General features: G+C 42.3%; 1 protein-coding gene across 1 annotated transcript; it reads left to right on the top strand.

Moving 5' to 3' along the window:
- Positions 1–268: 268 nt before the first annotated feature.
- LOC112256771 (bone morphogenetic protein 4) lies at positions 269–16,507 on the top strand. Its single transcript, XM_024430257.2, has 4 exons — positions 269–592; positions 5,798–5,920; positions 7,050–7,414; positions 14,831–16,507. The coding sequence occupies exons 3-4, from the start codon at positions 7,057–7,059 to the stop codon at positions 15,694–15,696; spliced, it is 1,224 nt and encodes a 407-aa protein (XP_024286025.1). The 5' UTR covers positions 269–592; positions 5,798–5,920; positions 7,050–7,056; the 3' UTR covers positions 15,697–16,507.
- Positions 16,508–17,335: the final 828 nt, after the last annotated feature.

The raw sequence follows: 17,335 nt of genomic DNA on the forward strand, positions 1-17,335 counted from the left end.
CATATTTTAGACAAATTACATTTTCAAATACAAATATGGAAGTGTCATATCTAAAAATTACATGTAATATTTAAATAATGTACAGAATAATATTATAAAGTTTAAATGTATTTATAGGGCCAAATTGCGCACAACGTGTGTCTCTTCTTTTAAGTCGAGAAGAGAGGGGAGGGGTTTATCTAAGGTGTTTGAGACAGCGGGATGGGGTTGGAGAGGGGTAGGAGGAAGCAGGAAGGCTAAATAGGGCGGACACATAAAAACGGCAAGGGGCAATAGATGCTTGATCAGTTGGAGAGTCCGCCTGTTCGCGCAGTGTGCCGCCCCCATGAACTTCTGGAAATGGGAACCCCGCTGCAAACCTACGCTGCTTCAAACCGCCTCCGTCTCCGGCCATCGTCTCTCTCGCCTCTTGTTTTTTAGAGGGGTCGTTAAGGAATTAATGATCCGAAGGAACCACCGTACTTCTCCATAAGTTCATTCGGCGTTTTCAGTACATGCTTTACACCTGGACTTCCATTGCATGGGGAGAGCTCGCACTTTCTTTTTGTCATTTTTACTTTTCTCGAGGATACTACCTGTACCCCTACTAATGGTAAGCGACGCTCAACTTCATGTCTGTGGCATATTCGAATGCGACAAAACAATTATAGCCTATTAACTCAACTCTATGCAAGTAGTCTACAAAATTAGCCAACATAGTTCTTCCGTAACGAGTTTAGGCTCCGATGAGCTACATTAGGCTGATATATTCTTCCCATGAAATGTAAATGATTGAAATTGCATAGGTAATAAATAATATTAGCCTAACGACAGCGGCTCATGTTCATGATACTGAACATTAAATGTAGCCCATTGCATTTAATTCGATTACTGAAGCTACTTCATTATTATTATTTTTTGCCCCCAAGTGAAATAAAGTGATCACCGACTATACTAACGCACGCCTGGACAATTGTGCCAGAAAGTGTTTAACATGGAAAAAATAATACGATACTTTTCTGCAAAAGAATGTTAACAGTACTTGCTTTGGGAGTTTATAACTGTTGCATGAGTAGACATTTTTTAGAGGAGGGGGGGCGGGGGGCACTCGGGTTTTTAGACACCTGCACGCACAGTAACTAGTGCGCATATTTCCCATTTGGTAACCGTTTGGGATGGCAACCCTCACTTTTCACCTTTCCAAACATTCATCGCCAGGTCGTTACAGATTTGTCAGATTATGGATTTAATCCTTATAGTTGAAATTTACATTCAATTAATAGACACCCTGGGACAGAGACTGGTCTCATGCGTAAATATAGCTGTGCTCTGTAGTTCAATTAGGTGATTTTAGATTTCTCAAATGTCAAAGCCTATTTCTTTAAAAATGTAATATAATTTAGATGCCTAATGGTAATTTAAGAATAAATGACTGGGGTTTACAACGTCATGGAAACACAATTATCTCCAACGTGTTATAAGAACAAATAAGGACGCACTGTACACTACAAACTGCTACTACAAACAAACAAATGGCTCACATGCACAAAATATCAAGATCTATGTATCGAATTTAGACATTATTAAAGAAAATCTCATGAATACAATAAAGGGAGAGTAAATATGTATTAATTCCGGCCTCCCCGACGCATGTACCCTGGGACTTTTCAACCTGCAGCCACTAACACTAGCATATTCGAATTTGTTAAATCATTACATTACTCGTTTGTTTAAATAAATGATTTGATGACTAATGATTCCACCACAATTCCACAGTTTACAGCAAGTTAATTATAAGAAAGGATTTGGGCATGCAGCTGACAGTTAGAGTAAACGTCTCTGTTCTTAATTTTGAGAAGTTGGCCTCCTTGCTAAGTGCAAACAGACCCATGCTTACAGTTTAGGGAGAGAAAAAAAACAGAGCAAAAAGGGGAAGAAAAAGCTGAATTTAAAATTGGATCATAAGGGGTTATACATATCAGAACAAACTGCCGGGAGCGCCGAGAGAATAGGCTATTGTGTAAATCAACGTAGAGTACTTGACATTGCCAAACCCAATTGTTTTGTTTGTCTATTTTCGTTCCTTATTATAGGGAGCATATACAACATGTTGAGAGCAACATGAATTAATCTAAAGATATATTATGAATGATTGTATAGATAGGGCCTACCCAATTCTTTACAAAGCATTGTAAAACAACGATAAGGTTGAATTTCAGTGTTTTAACGACTGAACGTTCATGCTGTATTTTATTTGTCTGTTTTTAAACCACATTCAGCAATTAACTAGCAACCTGCTTTGGCACACGCTTCAATAACTTTGATGTCACGTCAAACTGTTGTTTGGCCTTGAAGATATAGCCATTTACTTTTACTATAACTTCAAATGGAAGAAGATCACTAAATCATTTATAATTAACTGATGAGGTTAAAACATAAAACACATTTTTTGCCCTTGACATAACAACTAGACAGACAATCAACTGATGATTGATTACGATTAGAAACATCCATTTGTAGTCTCAGAACTGTCTTCAAAACCACCTTGCTGTTGTTTTTGTTCCCTACTTATTGTCAGAAATAAGTTAATATATCATGCTTTATTTTTCATAAAGTATACCCATAGAGCATACAAGTTGTATTTTTAAAATGAATACTAAACTTTCACAGTAGACAAAAAAAAAGCATGGAATATGAATGCTGCTGGAATACTTCCTCAAAATAAGGAAATACCTGCCAGGGAAGTTTGAGCTAAAAAAGTACAATTAGGCCCTGGACTATTGTCTGTTCCCGTGGTAACCTGCTCCCCTCCCACCATCCCTGTCAAATTCCTCAGGAAACACATCTAAAGCACCATGTGCATAGTCTGATCACATTATCTCTGGTTAGAGAGAGGGGGGAGGGAGGAGGAGACAGAGGGAAGAGGGAAGTCAAATACAGGGAGGCCTAGGGAGGAGGAGGACTAGGCCAAACCAGAGGAAGCTAACTGCCAGGCCTAATTGCACCCTGGGCTACAGTACATTCATTGCAAAATATGTCACTGTCTCTTGTTTCGGTTCAAAACTCAGACTGTGGATGTTACGCTTTCTTCCTTACTGTCCCTCTCCTCTACTTTAGGCCTGATCACAGCTGGTGAGCTGAATAACGCAGAATAACCCAATAAAAGGAAGAGTTATGTACATCTGTAATTGTTCAAACATATTGTTATTTATCCTTCTAGACATCCTCCTATACATTGGTCATTACAATATAATAGGAGACAAGGAAGAAATATGATGAGCATTATTGTTGGTTACATCCCTATATACTGTAGAAGGTTAGTACTGTCATCAACCTACTTGGTGAATCCATCAACTTATAGTAAGTGGCTCTGTCAGTCATTACTGTAAGAAGTTCTGTAGTCACTGTTTTGAGTGGTTTGAATCGCTGTAATCATGGGAGAGGCCCTCTCGGCACAATGAGCGTTTATTGTCAGGGATGCACACACGTTATCCCCCCACCCCCACCCTATGGGTAATAGAGCTGATCATGTTCAGAACCCTACTGCCTCTTCACCATGGTTCTCACACACGCACACGACCTTGTGTCACGACGGAGAACATGAGGTCACACAAAGGTCAACATCTAATTCTGCTACAAAAAATGAAAAATATCTCCTTGATTGCATGTACAGTGACCCATGGAGGGAAAAAGATAAACACAGAGATATGAACCCAGACACACACACAGTTCAATCAAATCAATCAATCAATCAAGTGTATTATTAAAGCCCTTTTTACATCAGCCAATTCCAGTGGAACACATTCCAGTTATAATGGAATGGGCTCAAATGAAGTGTTGAAGTGTCTTATCTGCGGTACTGTTGTTTGCCCAGGCCCTATTTCACAAACACTCTTCATTTTATTTGTGTGATTCAGCAATGTGTGTAAAAGCAAGATATTCATTAGGGCCAAGTCCCTCTGTTTGTGATGTCGTAGATCCACAGAATGGGCGTAAACCATCTACAGGACAGAACGCTGTGTGTAGAGGCATTGGATAGGATTGTCTCAGTTCTAGAACTGCCTTGCCATGACACTCAAGTGAATTGTATTGCATAACAAATTGTGATTAATAGACTTGTGGTTTTATTCTTGTTGGCATACTGCAGTGGTGAATTTGTGTGTCTGGTCTGGTCTGGAAAAACAAGGTTCTATTCAATTCAATAGATCTATATTGTGCCCGAAAGGCAATTATTGTGCAGTGTAAAAAATAACAAAGAAATACACAATAAAAACACACACACATTATGCTTTTGACCAGGGTTGAAAGACACACCTCCAGGTTCAACAAACTCAGATCACACAAGTTTGAGACTAGGTATATATATACTATATATACTATGTACTGTAGCATTAAATATGTTGTTAGTAAATATGTGTGCACTATACTGGGCAGGACAGGAGGACAGCATATAGAGATGCATTAGTACTTGTCTGAGTCCATGGAGGTTGGGTTTAGGCTTATTGATGCCAGTATGGTCAAGAGCAGAGCAGCAGGCTTGTCATCATTTCTGACTCCACAGATCTCAGGACAACAGAGGGGAGGAGGGGAGGAGGGGAAGAGGAAGGTATTTTTGATGGGTGCAGTGCACTTTAAGTTTCTAGAAAAGTAGTTTGGCCCCCTTTAACCCGTCATTGGGATGCAGATTGATTCCCTACTAATCAATACAGAGCAGTCATGAACCATCTGATAGCTGGCCTTAATGAGGAGGGAGGACAAGTGAGTTCCCATCTACACTGTCTGTCTGTTCTGCATAGGCAAGGCAGTGTTTACGTAAAGCCATGCTCTCTACAGTGACTTTGGTCTACTTTTAATTGACAGACGAATTGCTTATAGAGGTATGCTGTGTCACGATCTCTGAAATATGTCTGCTTGAGTCAAAAAATTGTATTTGAAGTAACAAATATTGAATTTGAATATTTCTCACTTAATTGTTACATGATATGTTTTGGCTGCTTCATTTTCTGTCCTATTTAATGTGTGGTGTCTACAAGGGCTGCTCTTTGAATGGTAGTCAGTTTCCTTACTCTTGACATACCAGATACACTATAGAGAACATGAATGTAACCTTTAGCTTCACTTCAAATCAAATCAAACTTTATTTGTCACATGTGCCGAATACAACAGGTGTAGTAGACCTTACAGTGAAATGCTGAATACAACAGGTGTAGTAGACCTTAGAGTGAAATGCTGAATACAACAGGTGTAGTAGACCTTACAGTGAAATGCTCACTTACAAGACCTTAACTGACAATGCAGTTAAAAAAATAAAAAATAAAAAATAAATTCAATAAGAATGAGAAATAAAACTAACAAATAATTGAAGAGCAGCAGTAAAATAACAATAGCGAGGCTATATACAGGGGGTACCGTACAGAGTCAATGTGCGGGGGCACCGGTTAGTCGAGGTAATTGAGGTAATAAATACATGTAGGTAGAGTTATTAAAGTGACTATGCATAGATAATAACAGAGTAGCAGCAGTATAAAGGGGAGGGGCAAATAGTCTGGGTAGCCATTTGATTAAATGTTGAAATGTCTATGTGATAAGCCTTAATGAAGAGAGACTGGGTTACACACACACACACACACACACACACACACACACACACACACACTACATTGTCAGGAAGGAGCTTGTAAGTATGCATTTTCACGGTAAAGTCTACACCTGTTGTGTTCGGTACATGTGACATGTGACAAATAAAAAGCCGGAAGTATTTGCCTCTAAGCTAGACTACAAAGACTACAATGTCCTTTTTCTCTTATGTACATTTCAGGAACAGGGTCACTCCAACACTCTCGAGCAGCCCCCCAGCACCACGTAACATTTCCCTGAGGAACGCGACCATTGCCGGCTCCCAACAAACATGGACTGTTTTCCCATGCTTTATTTTCTGTCGGTAAGTGGACCAGGCAAAATCAATTGATGCCATGTGACACCATTGACCCATCTTTCCGTATTTCTCCCTTTTGTTTTCTCAGGAGTTTGTCAGATTTTACATTTAAATGACAAGATTAATAAAATGGAAGAGCGTCTGGTCTGACTTTTGCAGAGGAATTGTTGGTGAAATGTGTGGCACATGATCCTTTGTTTGTCTTTGATTGGTCGAGGTAGACTGAGGGACTGGGCTCCTTATCGAGTTAAGAATTTGCTTTGACCCCTTAGCTGTTTCTCCTATTTGTATAATCATAGTGGAGGAGGGAAAGAGAGGAAGAGAGAGAGAGAGAGAGAAGGAGGTAGAGGGAGGAAGAGAGAGGGAAGAGGAGGTAGAGGGAGGAAGAGAGAGGGAAGAGGAGGTAGAGGGAGGAAGAGAGGGAAGAGGAGGTAGATGGAGGAAGAGAGAGGGAAGAGGAGGTAGAGGGAGGAAGAGAGAGGGAAGAGGAGGTAGAGGGAGGAAGAGAGAGGGAAGAGGAGGTAGAGGGAGGAAGAGAGAGGGAAGACGAGGTAGAGGGAGGAAGAGAGAGGGAAGATGAGGTAGAGGGAGGAAGAGAGAGGGAAGAGGAGGTAGAGGGAGGAAGAGAGAGGGAAGAGGAGGTAGAGGGAAGAAGAGAGAGGGAAGAGGAGGTAGAGGGAGGAAGAGAGAGGGAAGAGGAGGTAGAGGTAGGAAGAGAGAGGGAAGAGGAGGTAGAGGGAGGAAGAGAGAGGGAAGAGGAGGTAGAGGGAGGAAGAGAGAGGGAAGAGGAGGGGTAAAAGGAATGGCCCTCAGATTCCGTTCAAAAAGCTGTGTTCTTCAACCAGCTGTTTACTCTTGGAGGATGTTGCAACAGATAAACTGCATAGGGGGGCTATCTGATCGTAGGCCATTTTACTGTAAACAAGCCAGACAGGACAATTATAACCAATTAGAGGACATTTACAGTGAAAACACTAGTGAAGGGTCCAATAGGGTGGAGGTTATGTTGGAAAAGAAGGAGATGTAGGAAGGGTAGACAAATATAGAATGTCACTTAAAACAGAGGTTTCTTTCTTTATCCTCTCTCTCTCACACTCCCCACTTATCTCTTTTTGCTCTGTTTTTGCCTTCCCAGAGACATCATGATTCCTGGTAATCGAATGCTGATGGTCATTTTATTATGCCAAGTCCTGCTGGGAGAGAGCAACCATGCTAGTCTGATACCTGAGGAAGGGAAGAAGAAAGCCACGGGCCTGCAGAGCCGGACTGCTGGTCAGAGCCATGAACTGCTGCGGGACTTTGAGGCCACGCTGCTGCACATGTTTGGACTGCAGAGGCGACCGCGGCCCAGTCGCTCGGCCACTGTGCCACGCTACCTGCTGGACCTCTACCGGCTGCAATCGGGCGAGGCTGAGGAGGCCGGCACCCACGACACCGCCTTTGAGTACCCCGAGAGGTCGGCTAGCCGCGCCAACACTGTGAGGGGCTTCCACCACGAAGGTAAAGAGAGAGAGAGAAAAAGAGAGTGTGAGAGAGGGAGGGAGGGAAAGAGGGAGATAGAAGGAGAGTGATGTAAGTAACTGTCTGTACACTCTTAGAAAAAAGGTGCCATCTCGAACCTAAAAGGGTTCTTTGGCTGGCCCCATAGGAGAACCCTTTGAAGATCCCTTTTTGGTTCCAGGTAGGGCTGGGCAATATCTCAAATGAATGGTATATTTTTCTCTCGCAATGTTCCAAATGCCTGTATCGCAAGAATCAAGGTTATTACTGTATGTCCCTCACAACAACAAAGACGAAAGATCACTTCTTCCTCTCTGCCAAAAAGTAGTTTCAACTCACTATTTGCATTTGAAGTTTGGTCCAACAGAATCGGTCATATGGGCACCAAAACACATTGAGACATAATATTACTGTAACAGAGGAGAACTTAAACTTTCTAAAAGGCGATTTATGCTTGATCCGACACTGCAGTCCGGAGGCTCCGTAGAGAGTGTGACGCAATTGCGGAGCCTCAGGAGGCTTGCATCACTGTGCACCTTCCAGATTTTGTAACAAAATAGCACGTATTACTCCGCGTTGACATGATTGGTTGATGGTAGGTGGGGGTGATACGTCCTATATAAACACAAACTCACTTCCTTGACAACTTCCTTCACACCAGCTCTGCTCCGTGAAGCGCAAGAAGTATGAATGCTTCAGCCATGCTACAGCCAATGCTGTACGGCCAATGCAGACGACGGAATGACCATCAATCAGCTTTTACGATACTTTTTATGTCTCAATGCCCAAAATGTAGAACAGAACAGACCCTACTAAAACGGAAATATCAATGAACATGATTGTGGAAAATTAGTGCTCAAGTTCTGGTGCTCGCGGCATTGCGATACCACGTACCGCTAGCAGCATTTGTATAGGCGATGTCAACAAAGTGAACAGGCTGTGTTGTTCAAACAGTTGGAGACGGACAGGAGGGTGTATTCATAACAGTTCAACTGTACTACCTTGTTAGCAAGCAAATAGATCAAAGTTGGCTACTCACTAGCAGGTGGGCTTGTGCATGGTTCTGGTTAAATTTGTAACAAAAAGAAAATGTCCATAGACAGACTTGAAAGCTAGATCAGTGATTATTGCAAAAAAGCAGGTTAAACTATTTTGATCAAATAACAAAATGAGGAAGCCTTTCTTTTATAACTATGCAAGTCAGTGGTCTACCCCGGCCGACTGTGCGCCGCCCTATGGGACTCCCAATCACGGCCGGAAGTGATACAGCCTGGATTCGAACCAGGGACAGTGGTGACACAAAGTGCCTTAGACCGCCGTGCCACTCGGGAGGCATATATTTAGCCTAGGTATAATTCAGTCAATTATTCCAGACTGTTTGAAATGCAGTTTATTGACCTATAATTGTGTAACAAAGCTTATTTAGAGAACTTTTTTAAAATTGTGAATCACCCATAAGTTAGAAAAACATTTAGAGGAGTTTTAGGCCATATCGCTCAGTCCTAGTTCCAGGTAGAACCCTTTTGGTTCCAGGGGACAGCCGAAGAATCCTTTTGGAACCCTTTTCTCTAAGTGTGTACAGAGGACCACATTGGTAACAGCAGTTGTGTAGTACTTTCATGCCTTATCCACTCGGACCAGGCCTACTGTATGTGCTCCCATGTGGCTTAGTTGGTAGAGCATGGCGCTTGCAATGCTGCGGTTGTGGATTCGATTCCCAGGGGGGACCAGTATTAAAGAAGTATGAAAATATATACACTCACTACTGTAAGTCACTCTGGATGAAATGTCAAAATGTAAACCCAATAAATGAATCAGAGAGAAATGCATGGATTTTGAGAACTTGGGGAAATCCAGAGGTGATGTGACCTTCCCTCTGGTAAGTGTGAGAAAAGTACATATTTCCTGGAGTGTACAGTTAATTATACAATGGATGTTTATGACATAAACTACCATTCAAAAGTTTGCGGTCACTTAGAAATCTCCTTGTTTTTGGAAGAAAAGCACATTTTTTCATCCATTAAAATAACATCAAATTGATCCGAAATACAGTGTAGACATTATTAATGTTGTAAATGACTATCGTAGCTGGACACGGCAAATTTTTTAATGGAATATCTACATAGGCGTACAGAGGCCCATTATGAGCAACCATCACTCCTGTGTTCCAATGGTACCTTGTGTTAGCTAATCCAAGTTTATAATTTTAAAACGCTAATTGATCATTAGTAAACCCTTTTGCAATTATGTTAGCACAGCTGAAAACTGTTTTTCTGATTAAAGAAGCAATAAAGCTGTCCTTCTTTAGACTAGTTGAGTATCTGGAGCATCAACATGTGTGGGTTCAATTACAGCCCAAAATGGCCAGAAACAAAGCACTCTCTTCTGAAACTCATCCGTCTGTTCTTGTTTTGAGAATGGAAGGCTATTCCATGTGAGAAATTGGCAAGAAACTGAAGATCTCATACAACACTGTGTACTACTCCCTTCACAGAACAGCCCAAACTGTCTCTAACCAGAATAGAAATATGAGTGGGAGGCCCCGGTGCACAACTGAGCAAGAGGACAAGTACATTAGAGTGTATAGTTTGAGAAACAGACACCTCACAAGTCCTCAACTGGCAGATTCATTAAATAGTACCCGCAAAACACCAGTCTCAATGTCAACAGTGAAGAGGCAACTTCGGGATGCTGGCCTTCTAGGCAAAGTTCCTCTGTCCAGTGTGTGTTCTTTTGCCCAACTTAATCTTTTCTTTTTATTTTCCAGTTTGAGATACGTCTTTTTCTTGCAACTCTGCCTAGAAGGCCAGCATCTCAGAGTCTCCTCTTCACTGTTGATGTTGAGACTGGCTTTATATTTCAAAAACAAGGACAATTCTTGGTGACCCCAAACTTTTGAACGGTAGTACATGCCCCGTTACAGAATCCATGAGCCAAAGTCAAGCTAATTGGCCAACCAGCACCTGAAACAGCAATGGTTTAGAATCATTTTCTAGACATCAACAGTCCATCCCCATTTGATAATACTCCAATGGCGATGGCAGCAACACATACAGTGCCTTGCGAAAGTTTTCGGCCCCCTTGAACTTTGCAACCTTTTGCCACATTTCAGGCTTCAAACAAAGATATAAAACTGTATTTTTTTGTGAAGAATCAACAACAAGTGGTACACAATCATGAAGTGGAACAACATTTATTGGATATTTCAAACTTTTTTAACAAATCAAAAACTGAAAAATTGGGCGTGCAAAATTATTCAGCCCCTTTACTTTCAGTGCAGCAAACTCTCTCCAGAAGTTCAGTGAGGATCTCTGAATTATCCAATGTTGACCTAAATGACTAATGATGATAAATACAATCCACCTGTGTGTAATCAAGTCTCCGTATAAATGCACCTGCACTGTGATAGTCTCAGAGGTCCGTTAAAAGCGCAGAGAGCATCATGAAGAACAAGGAACACACCAGGCAGGTCCGAGATACTGTTGTGAAGAAGTTTAAAGCCGGATTTGGATACAAAAAGATTTCCCAAGCTTTAAACATCCCAAGGAGCACTGTGCAAGCGATAATATTGAAATGGAAGGAGTATCAGACCACTGCAAATCTACCAAGACCTGGCCGTCCCTCTAAACTTTCAGCTCATACAAGGAGAAGACTGATCAGAGATGCAGCCAAGAGGCCCATGATCACTCTGGATGAACTGCAGAGATCTACAGCTGAGGTGGGAGACTCTGTCCATAGGACAACAATCAGTCGTATATTGCACAAATCTGGCCTTTATGGAAGAGTTGCAAGAGGAAAGCCATTTCTTAAAGATATCCATAAAAAGTGTTGTTTAAAGTTTGCCACAAGCCACCTCGGAGACACACCAAACATGTGAAAGAAGGTGCTCTGGTCAGATGAAACCAAAATTGAACTTTTTGGCAACAATGCAAAACGTTATGTTTGGCGTAAAAGCAACACAGCGCATCACCCTGAACACACCATCCCCACTGTCAAACATGGTGGTGGCAGCATCATGGTTTGGGCCTGCTTTTCTTCAGCAGGGACAGGGAAGATGGTTAAAATTGATGGGAAGATGGATGGAGCCAAATACAGGACCATTCTGGAAGAAAACCTGATGGAGTCTGCAAAAGACCTGAGACTGGGACGGAGATTTGTCTTCCAACAAGACAATGATCCAAAACATAAAGCAAAATCTACAATGGAATGGTTCAAAAATAAACATATCCAGGTGTTAGAATGGCAAAGTCAAAGTCCAGACCTGAATCCAATCGAGAATCTGTGGAAAGAACTGAAAACTGCTGTTCACAAATGCTCTCCATCCAACCTCACTGAGCTCGAGCTGTTTTGCAAGGAGGAATGGGAAAAATTTCAGTCTCTCGATGTGCAAAACTGATAGAGACATACCCCAAGCGACTTACAGCTGTAATCGCAGCAAAAGGTGGCGCTACAAAGTATTAACTTAAGGGGGCTGAATAATTTTGCACGCCCAATTTTTCAGTTTTTGATTTGTTAAAAAAGTTTGAAATATCCAATAAATGTCGTTCCACTTCATGATTGTGTCCCACTTGTTGTTGATTCTTCACAAAAAAATACAGTTTTATATCTTTATGTTTGAAGCCTGAAATGTGGCAAAAGGTCGCAAAGTTCAAGGGGGCCGAATACTTTCGCAAGGCACTGTATGTCTCACCACCTACCGCGGTGGGTGTGGACCCATAAGCCCAACAATCTCTGTCTCATCGAAACAAATTCAAATGCAACATTTCCTACACCACTTAAACATGAATATAAGACATCCCCCTCCCACCTTCAACATAAATTATGAAATCTAAGGATGTGGTCACAAAATGGTGGCCAAAGAAGTGGCAAGAATTCAGTCAGACAAATTCCCCTCCTGAAAGAATCTGCAGTCCGACAAAGCCTACAGCGTGTTTGGTTAGCAGCTCAAGGAAAAGCATACCTTCATATTATTGAGTTACACTTCTCACCCCACCCAGCACAAGGGCTTAAAAAAGCCTTTGGCCAGCAGTAGTGTGCCTCTCTCTCATGTCTCCAGTTTAAATGGAGCTAGGGACCTTTTACAGGGACCTTCCTCAACATGCAATTATCTTTAATGCTACTCTGCAGCCTTCTATATAAAGTCCCTCCTGCCAACAATGTGGGCACTGGGAGCAGAGCAGACTCAACCAGAAGCACTGTGGAAAGTTGGAATATAGACTAACTCTAGGGTGATAGAGAAACAGTAATATGCAGGAGAACGTGCGAGGTAGCCTGTTGGGTCTTTCTGTACGGTGTCATGTTGACGGATCAGAGGTGCCATAGTGGTCCTTATCCAAAGTTTGTGTAAGAGAGACACCTTAGCATGGGTGTATACAACTATACAAGTGTGTTATGGAGAGCCAGTCAGAAACAACAGTTCTGTAATAGGCTTCATGTACTACTGAGATCAACAGAGGTAAAGAACATAAGAACATTTGTATAACATATGTGGCTAAAGTATGTGCTCTAAAACAGAGATGTGTATTGTGTAATCCAGAGATCATACACAGTGTGACAGTAGTGTATTATAGTGGAGGGAGTGCTGGACAGAAAGGCAGAGCTGGAGGGCTGAAGAAAAACATGTCTGCCCTCGGGGGAGGAGGGATGGATGAGTCAGCCTTAATTAATGGGGCCTGTCTAACACACTGTCTAAGATGACACAGCACCGCACCAAGGCCACTCAGGAAGAAGGAGGCTCAGCCGCCTGTCTATGATGCGATGTGTGTGTTTAACTATGCTAATAACATGCTTGGAGCATTTTCTTGAGATCAAACTAGGTTCTCTGTTTTCATGTAAAATTCCATTGTATAACAATTCAAATGAGTTACTTTTTCAGGAAACACTACACGGTAATAAGATATTTAGTCAAGGCACCAAGTTCAAGTTGACAACGACAGAGCTAAGGAAGGGAAACTATGTGAAAGGGGAACTGTGTTGGTTTCAAGCAGGGAGAAACTGTACAGGGAACAATGCAAGGCGTCAAAGACAACTCTTGAGGTTAAAGATGCAATTACCCACTAAATCCTCCAGGAATTCAAGCTATGGGAAATGCTGTGTTTTCCAGGCCTCCACTTAGTCTTAGCCCTGGATTAAATCAAATCGAGCGTTAACCAGCTTTGGCCGACTTCCGCATAGCAGATGTTTTGGCGGTGTTGGAGGTGTAACTGTGGTATGAGCTGACATATTGGTGAACGGCTGCTCTTGTGTGTCACAAACCACTCCCTTCCTTATTATCCCTACAGAGTTAGAAATTCTAAACGGAGCTAGAAAGTTTAGGCTATATCAATGTTAGAAATAATCACTCTGAAATGTCAAACCATTCATGTTAGGCTAATGCATGTTTTCATGTTCATTTGGATAGGTGAATTTATGAGACTTATCAGTCTAATTAGAGGTTTGAACTTGTAACGTGGCTGCATGAACTTCTAACGCAGCTGCATGGGATTTGTGCGGTGTGGATTCGTTGCATTCAATGGCAGTGTCCGCAATAAGGTAAAGTAACGACCCGCTTGTGGATTTAACAGCTCTAATGCAGTTCCACCTCGGACACCACCAAAACAACACTATGCAGCACCTAGCTCTCTTGCTGCTCCTCCACCAAAAGATTGTCTGTGGGAATCCGTAATGATTATTCATGATGAAAATGACAAATGTCCCTAGTTAACAAACTGTAGAGCCAATCAAAAACACAGAAGGTTTGAATAATGACAACCACCTGAATAAGATTAAAGCCTGAGTGTGAAATAACAGGGCCGGATTGAGCAGGAAAATAGTAGACACAACATTCCTTTCCCAACAATGGTGGTCTTGCCAGAATTCTGCAGACTGTGCATGGAATAGTTACCCTCCACTATGTTTATATGGTAGCTGCGGTACGTTAATCACCACCCTCTAAGTAATGCATGTTTCAGCAAAGTGCTCAGAGAAAGGCATTGTGGGAAGTCCTGTATGATCCTTATGGATAGATAAAGAAGTATGGACGATGTACACTCAGTCCCCGGAGGCTATCCCAAGTGAACGTGGACATTCTTGTGTGTCAATTAAGGCATGTTAGACTGCAGAGGTATGTGTTTTTGTACAGTGGAAAGCTGTCTTCCACAAAACATAACTGCAGGCCAAAATTGTGTGGCTGCAATCATGAAGATTGACACAAAGGGTACTGTTAAACAACCAACGGTGTAATAGTTTTGGAGGGAACTAATTAATAGTAATATGAGGGAAGTGAACGGAACTCAGAGGCAAAGATAAAATATGAAAAAACTCAGTGATAAACTCTTAAATCAAATCTATACAGGCTGTCATTAGTCAAGATGGCAGTCCATACAGACTCCCTTGGTAAAAGTGATGACATTGACTGTGTCCTGTTGTCTTTCTCAGAGCACATGGAGCCGGTTCATCCGGGCGAGCCTCAGACGAAGAACGGCGAGGCCATCCCACTGCGCTTTCTCTTCAACCTCAGCAACATCCCAGAGGACGAGCTGCTCTCATCGGCCGAGCTGCGTCTGTTCCGGCAGCAGATCGATGAGGCCATTACGGAAAGCGAGGGGGACAAGGATCAGCTCCACCGGATAAACGTGTATGAGGTGCTGAAGCCCCCGCGGGCCGGACAGCTAATCACGCGGCTTTTAGACACACGGCTGGTGCGCCATAACGCATCGCGCTGGGAGAGCTTTGACGTGAGCCCCGCCGTACTGCGCTGGACACGGGAGCGCCTGCCCAACTATGGGCTGGCCGTGGAGGTCCAGCACCTCAACCAGACACCACGCCACCAGGGCCGCCACCTGCGCATCAGCCGCTCGCTGCACCAGGAGCCCGGGGAGGACTGGGAGCAGCTACGCCCCCTGTTGGTCACCTTCGGCCATGACGGCAAGGGCCACCCGTTGACGCGTCGGGCCAAGCGTAGCCCAAAGCAGCGGGGGCGTAAGCGTAACCGCAACTGTCGCCGTCACGCTCTCTACGTCGACTTCAGCGATGTGGGCTGGAATGACTGGATAGTGGCGCCCCCAGGGTACCAGGCATACTACTGCCATGGGGAATGCCCCTTCCCCCTGGCAGACCACCTGAACTCTACCAACCACGCCATCGTTCAGACGTTGGTGAACTCGGTGAACACCAACATTCCCAAGGCCTGCTGCGTGCCCACGGAGCTCAGTGCCATCTCCATGCTCTACCTGGACGAACACGACAAGGTGGTCCTAAAAAACTACCAGGAAATGGTCGTGGAAGGGTGCGGCTGCCGCTAACATTGACCATGGGCAACTTGAGGCAGGCCGCACGGACGCTATGAAAATTCTTAAGGCCCCACCTTAGTCCCAAAATCTTCACTTGGACCCTTATTTATAACTTTTCTGTTGAGACGTATGTTCGTCATTTTTTTTCTCTCTTGACAATATGATCATATATTTTGACAATATATATATATATATTTATATCTACATATAAAAAACAAGTGAGTCCTTATTTTAAACATAAATAAAAAGCTGTACAACTTTTCATAATGTATATTAGATTGTATAAGGGTTTTTTAAATGAGAAAATAGTTTTTAAAAAATCTAAAAAGTAAAGTTTATTTACTGGTAATATTTATTGCTTTGATATTATACACATACAAAAAAATAAAAACAAATTGCCTTCCAATATTACATTGTAGCCGATCACAAGAAACACCAATTGTGTACTTAAATTAGAGCACTGTGTGAAATTATCACTTAGCTGATTTGTTATGAATCCGTTGAAGTATCAGAAATGTACATTGATTTTAATGAACCTTTATACATTGATCTTTAAACCAGTTATTTTATTAGATAGGTCCCTTGAGTTGGAATCAGTTTTTTATTCTTGTGAAAAAATCTGATAACATGGGTTGTGAAAAATGAAACTTTGACAGAAAAGGTCCTCATGACTGTTTTATATGAATTTGGATTGAACACATCTGCATCTGATACTTAGCCCGATGGCTATTTGAAAAGTACTCAAGTAATTGTTGCAATTCATGATAACAGAGGAATATTTCTCATGCTCTGTTGCTTCCAAATAAAACAATGTTCGGTTTCATATCAGGCATCATCCAGCTTAGAGTGATTCACACTTGAGTAACGGACTTACACTATATACAGTGCCTTCGGAAAGTATTCAGACCCCTTGACTTTCCACATTTTGTTACTTTACAGCCTTATTCTAAAATGGATTTAAAAAAAGAAAAAAGAATCCTCAGCAGTCTATACACAATACCCCAGAAAGACAAAGCGAAAACAGGTTTAGACAATTTGGCAAATTGACCAAAAATAAAAAACAGAAATAACTTATTTACATAAGTATTCAGACCCTTAACTATGAGACTCAAAATTGAGCTCTGGTGCATCCTGTTTCCATTGATCAGCCTTGAGATGTTTCTTCAACTTGATTGGAGTCCATCTGTGGTACATTCAATTGACTGGACATGATTTGGAAAGACACAACCTATCCATATAATAAGGTCCCACTCTTGACAGTACATGTCAGAGCAAAAACTAAGCCATGAGGTCGAAGGAATTGTCCGTAGTGACCCTGAGACAGAATTGTGTCGAGGTACAGATCTGGGGAAGAGTACCAAAACATGTCTGCAGCATTGAAGGTTTGGAACCACCAAGACTCTTCCTAGAGCTGGCTTCCCTGCCAAACTGAGCAGTCAGGGGAGAAGGTTCTTGGCCAGGGAGGTGACCAAGAACCCGATGGTCACTCTGACAGAGCTCTAGAGTTCCTCTGTGGAGATGGGAGAACCTTCCAGAAGGACAACCATCTCTGCATCACTCCACCAATCAGGCATTTATGGTAGTGTGGCCAGACGGAAGCTACTCCTCAGTAAAAGGCACATGACAGCCCACTTGGAGTTTGCCAAAAAAG

This window comes from Oncorhynchus tshawytscha, linkage group LG08 (genome assembly GCF_018296145.1).
Source record: "Oncorhynchus tshawytscha isolate Ot180627B linkage group LG08, Otsh_v2.0, whole genome shotgun sequence".
In the NCBI taxonomy this organism is placed as follows: Eukaryota; Metazoa; Chordata; class Actinopteri; order Salmoniformes; family Salmonidae; genus Oncorhynchus; species Oncorhynchus tshawytscha.

Excerpts from the sequence above, each read along its gene's own strand:
- LOC112256771 (XM_024430257.2), top strand. The coding sequence starts at position 7,057 with ATGATTCCTGGTAATCGAATGCTGATGGTCATTTTATTATGCCAAGTC. Across the intron at positions 7,415-14,830 it reads GAGGGGCTTCCACCACGAAG|AGCACATGGAGCCGGTTCAT; the intron begins GTAAAGAGAGAG and ends TGTCTTTCTCAG.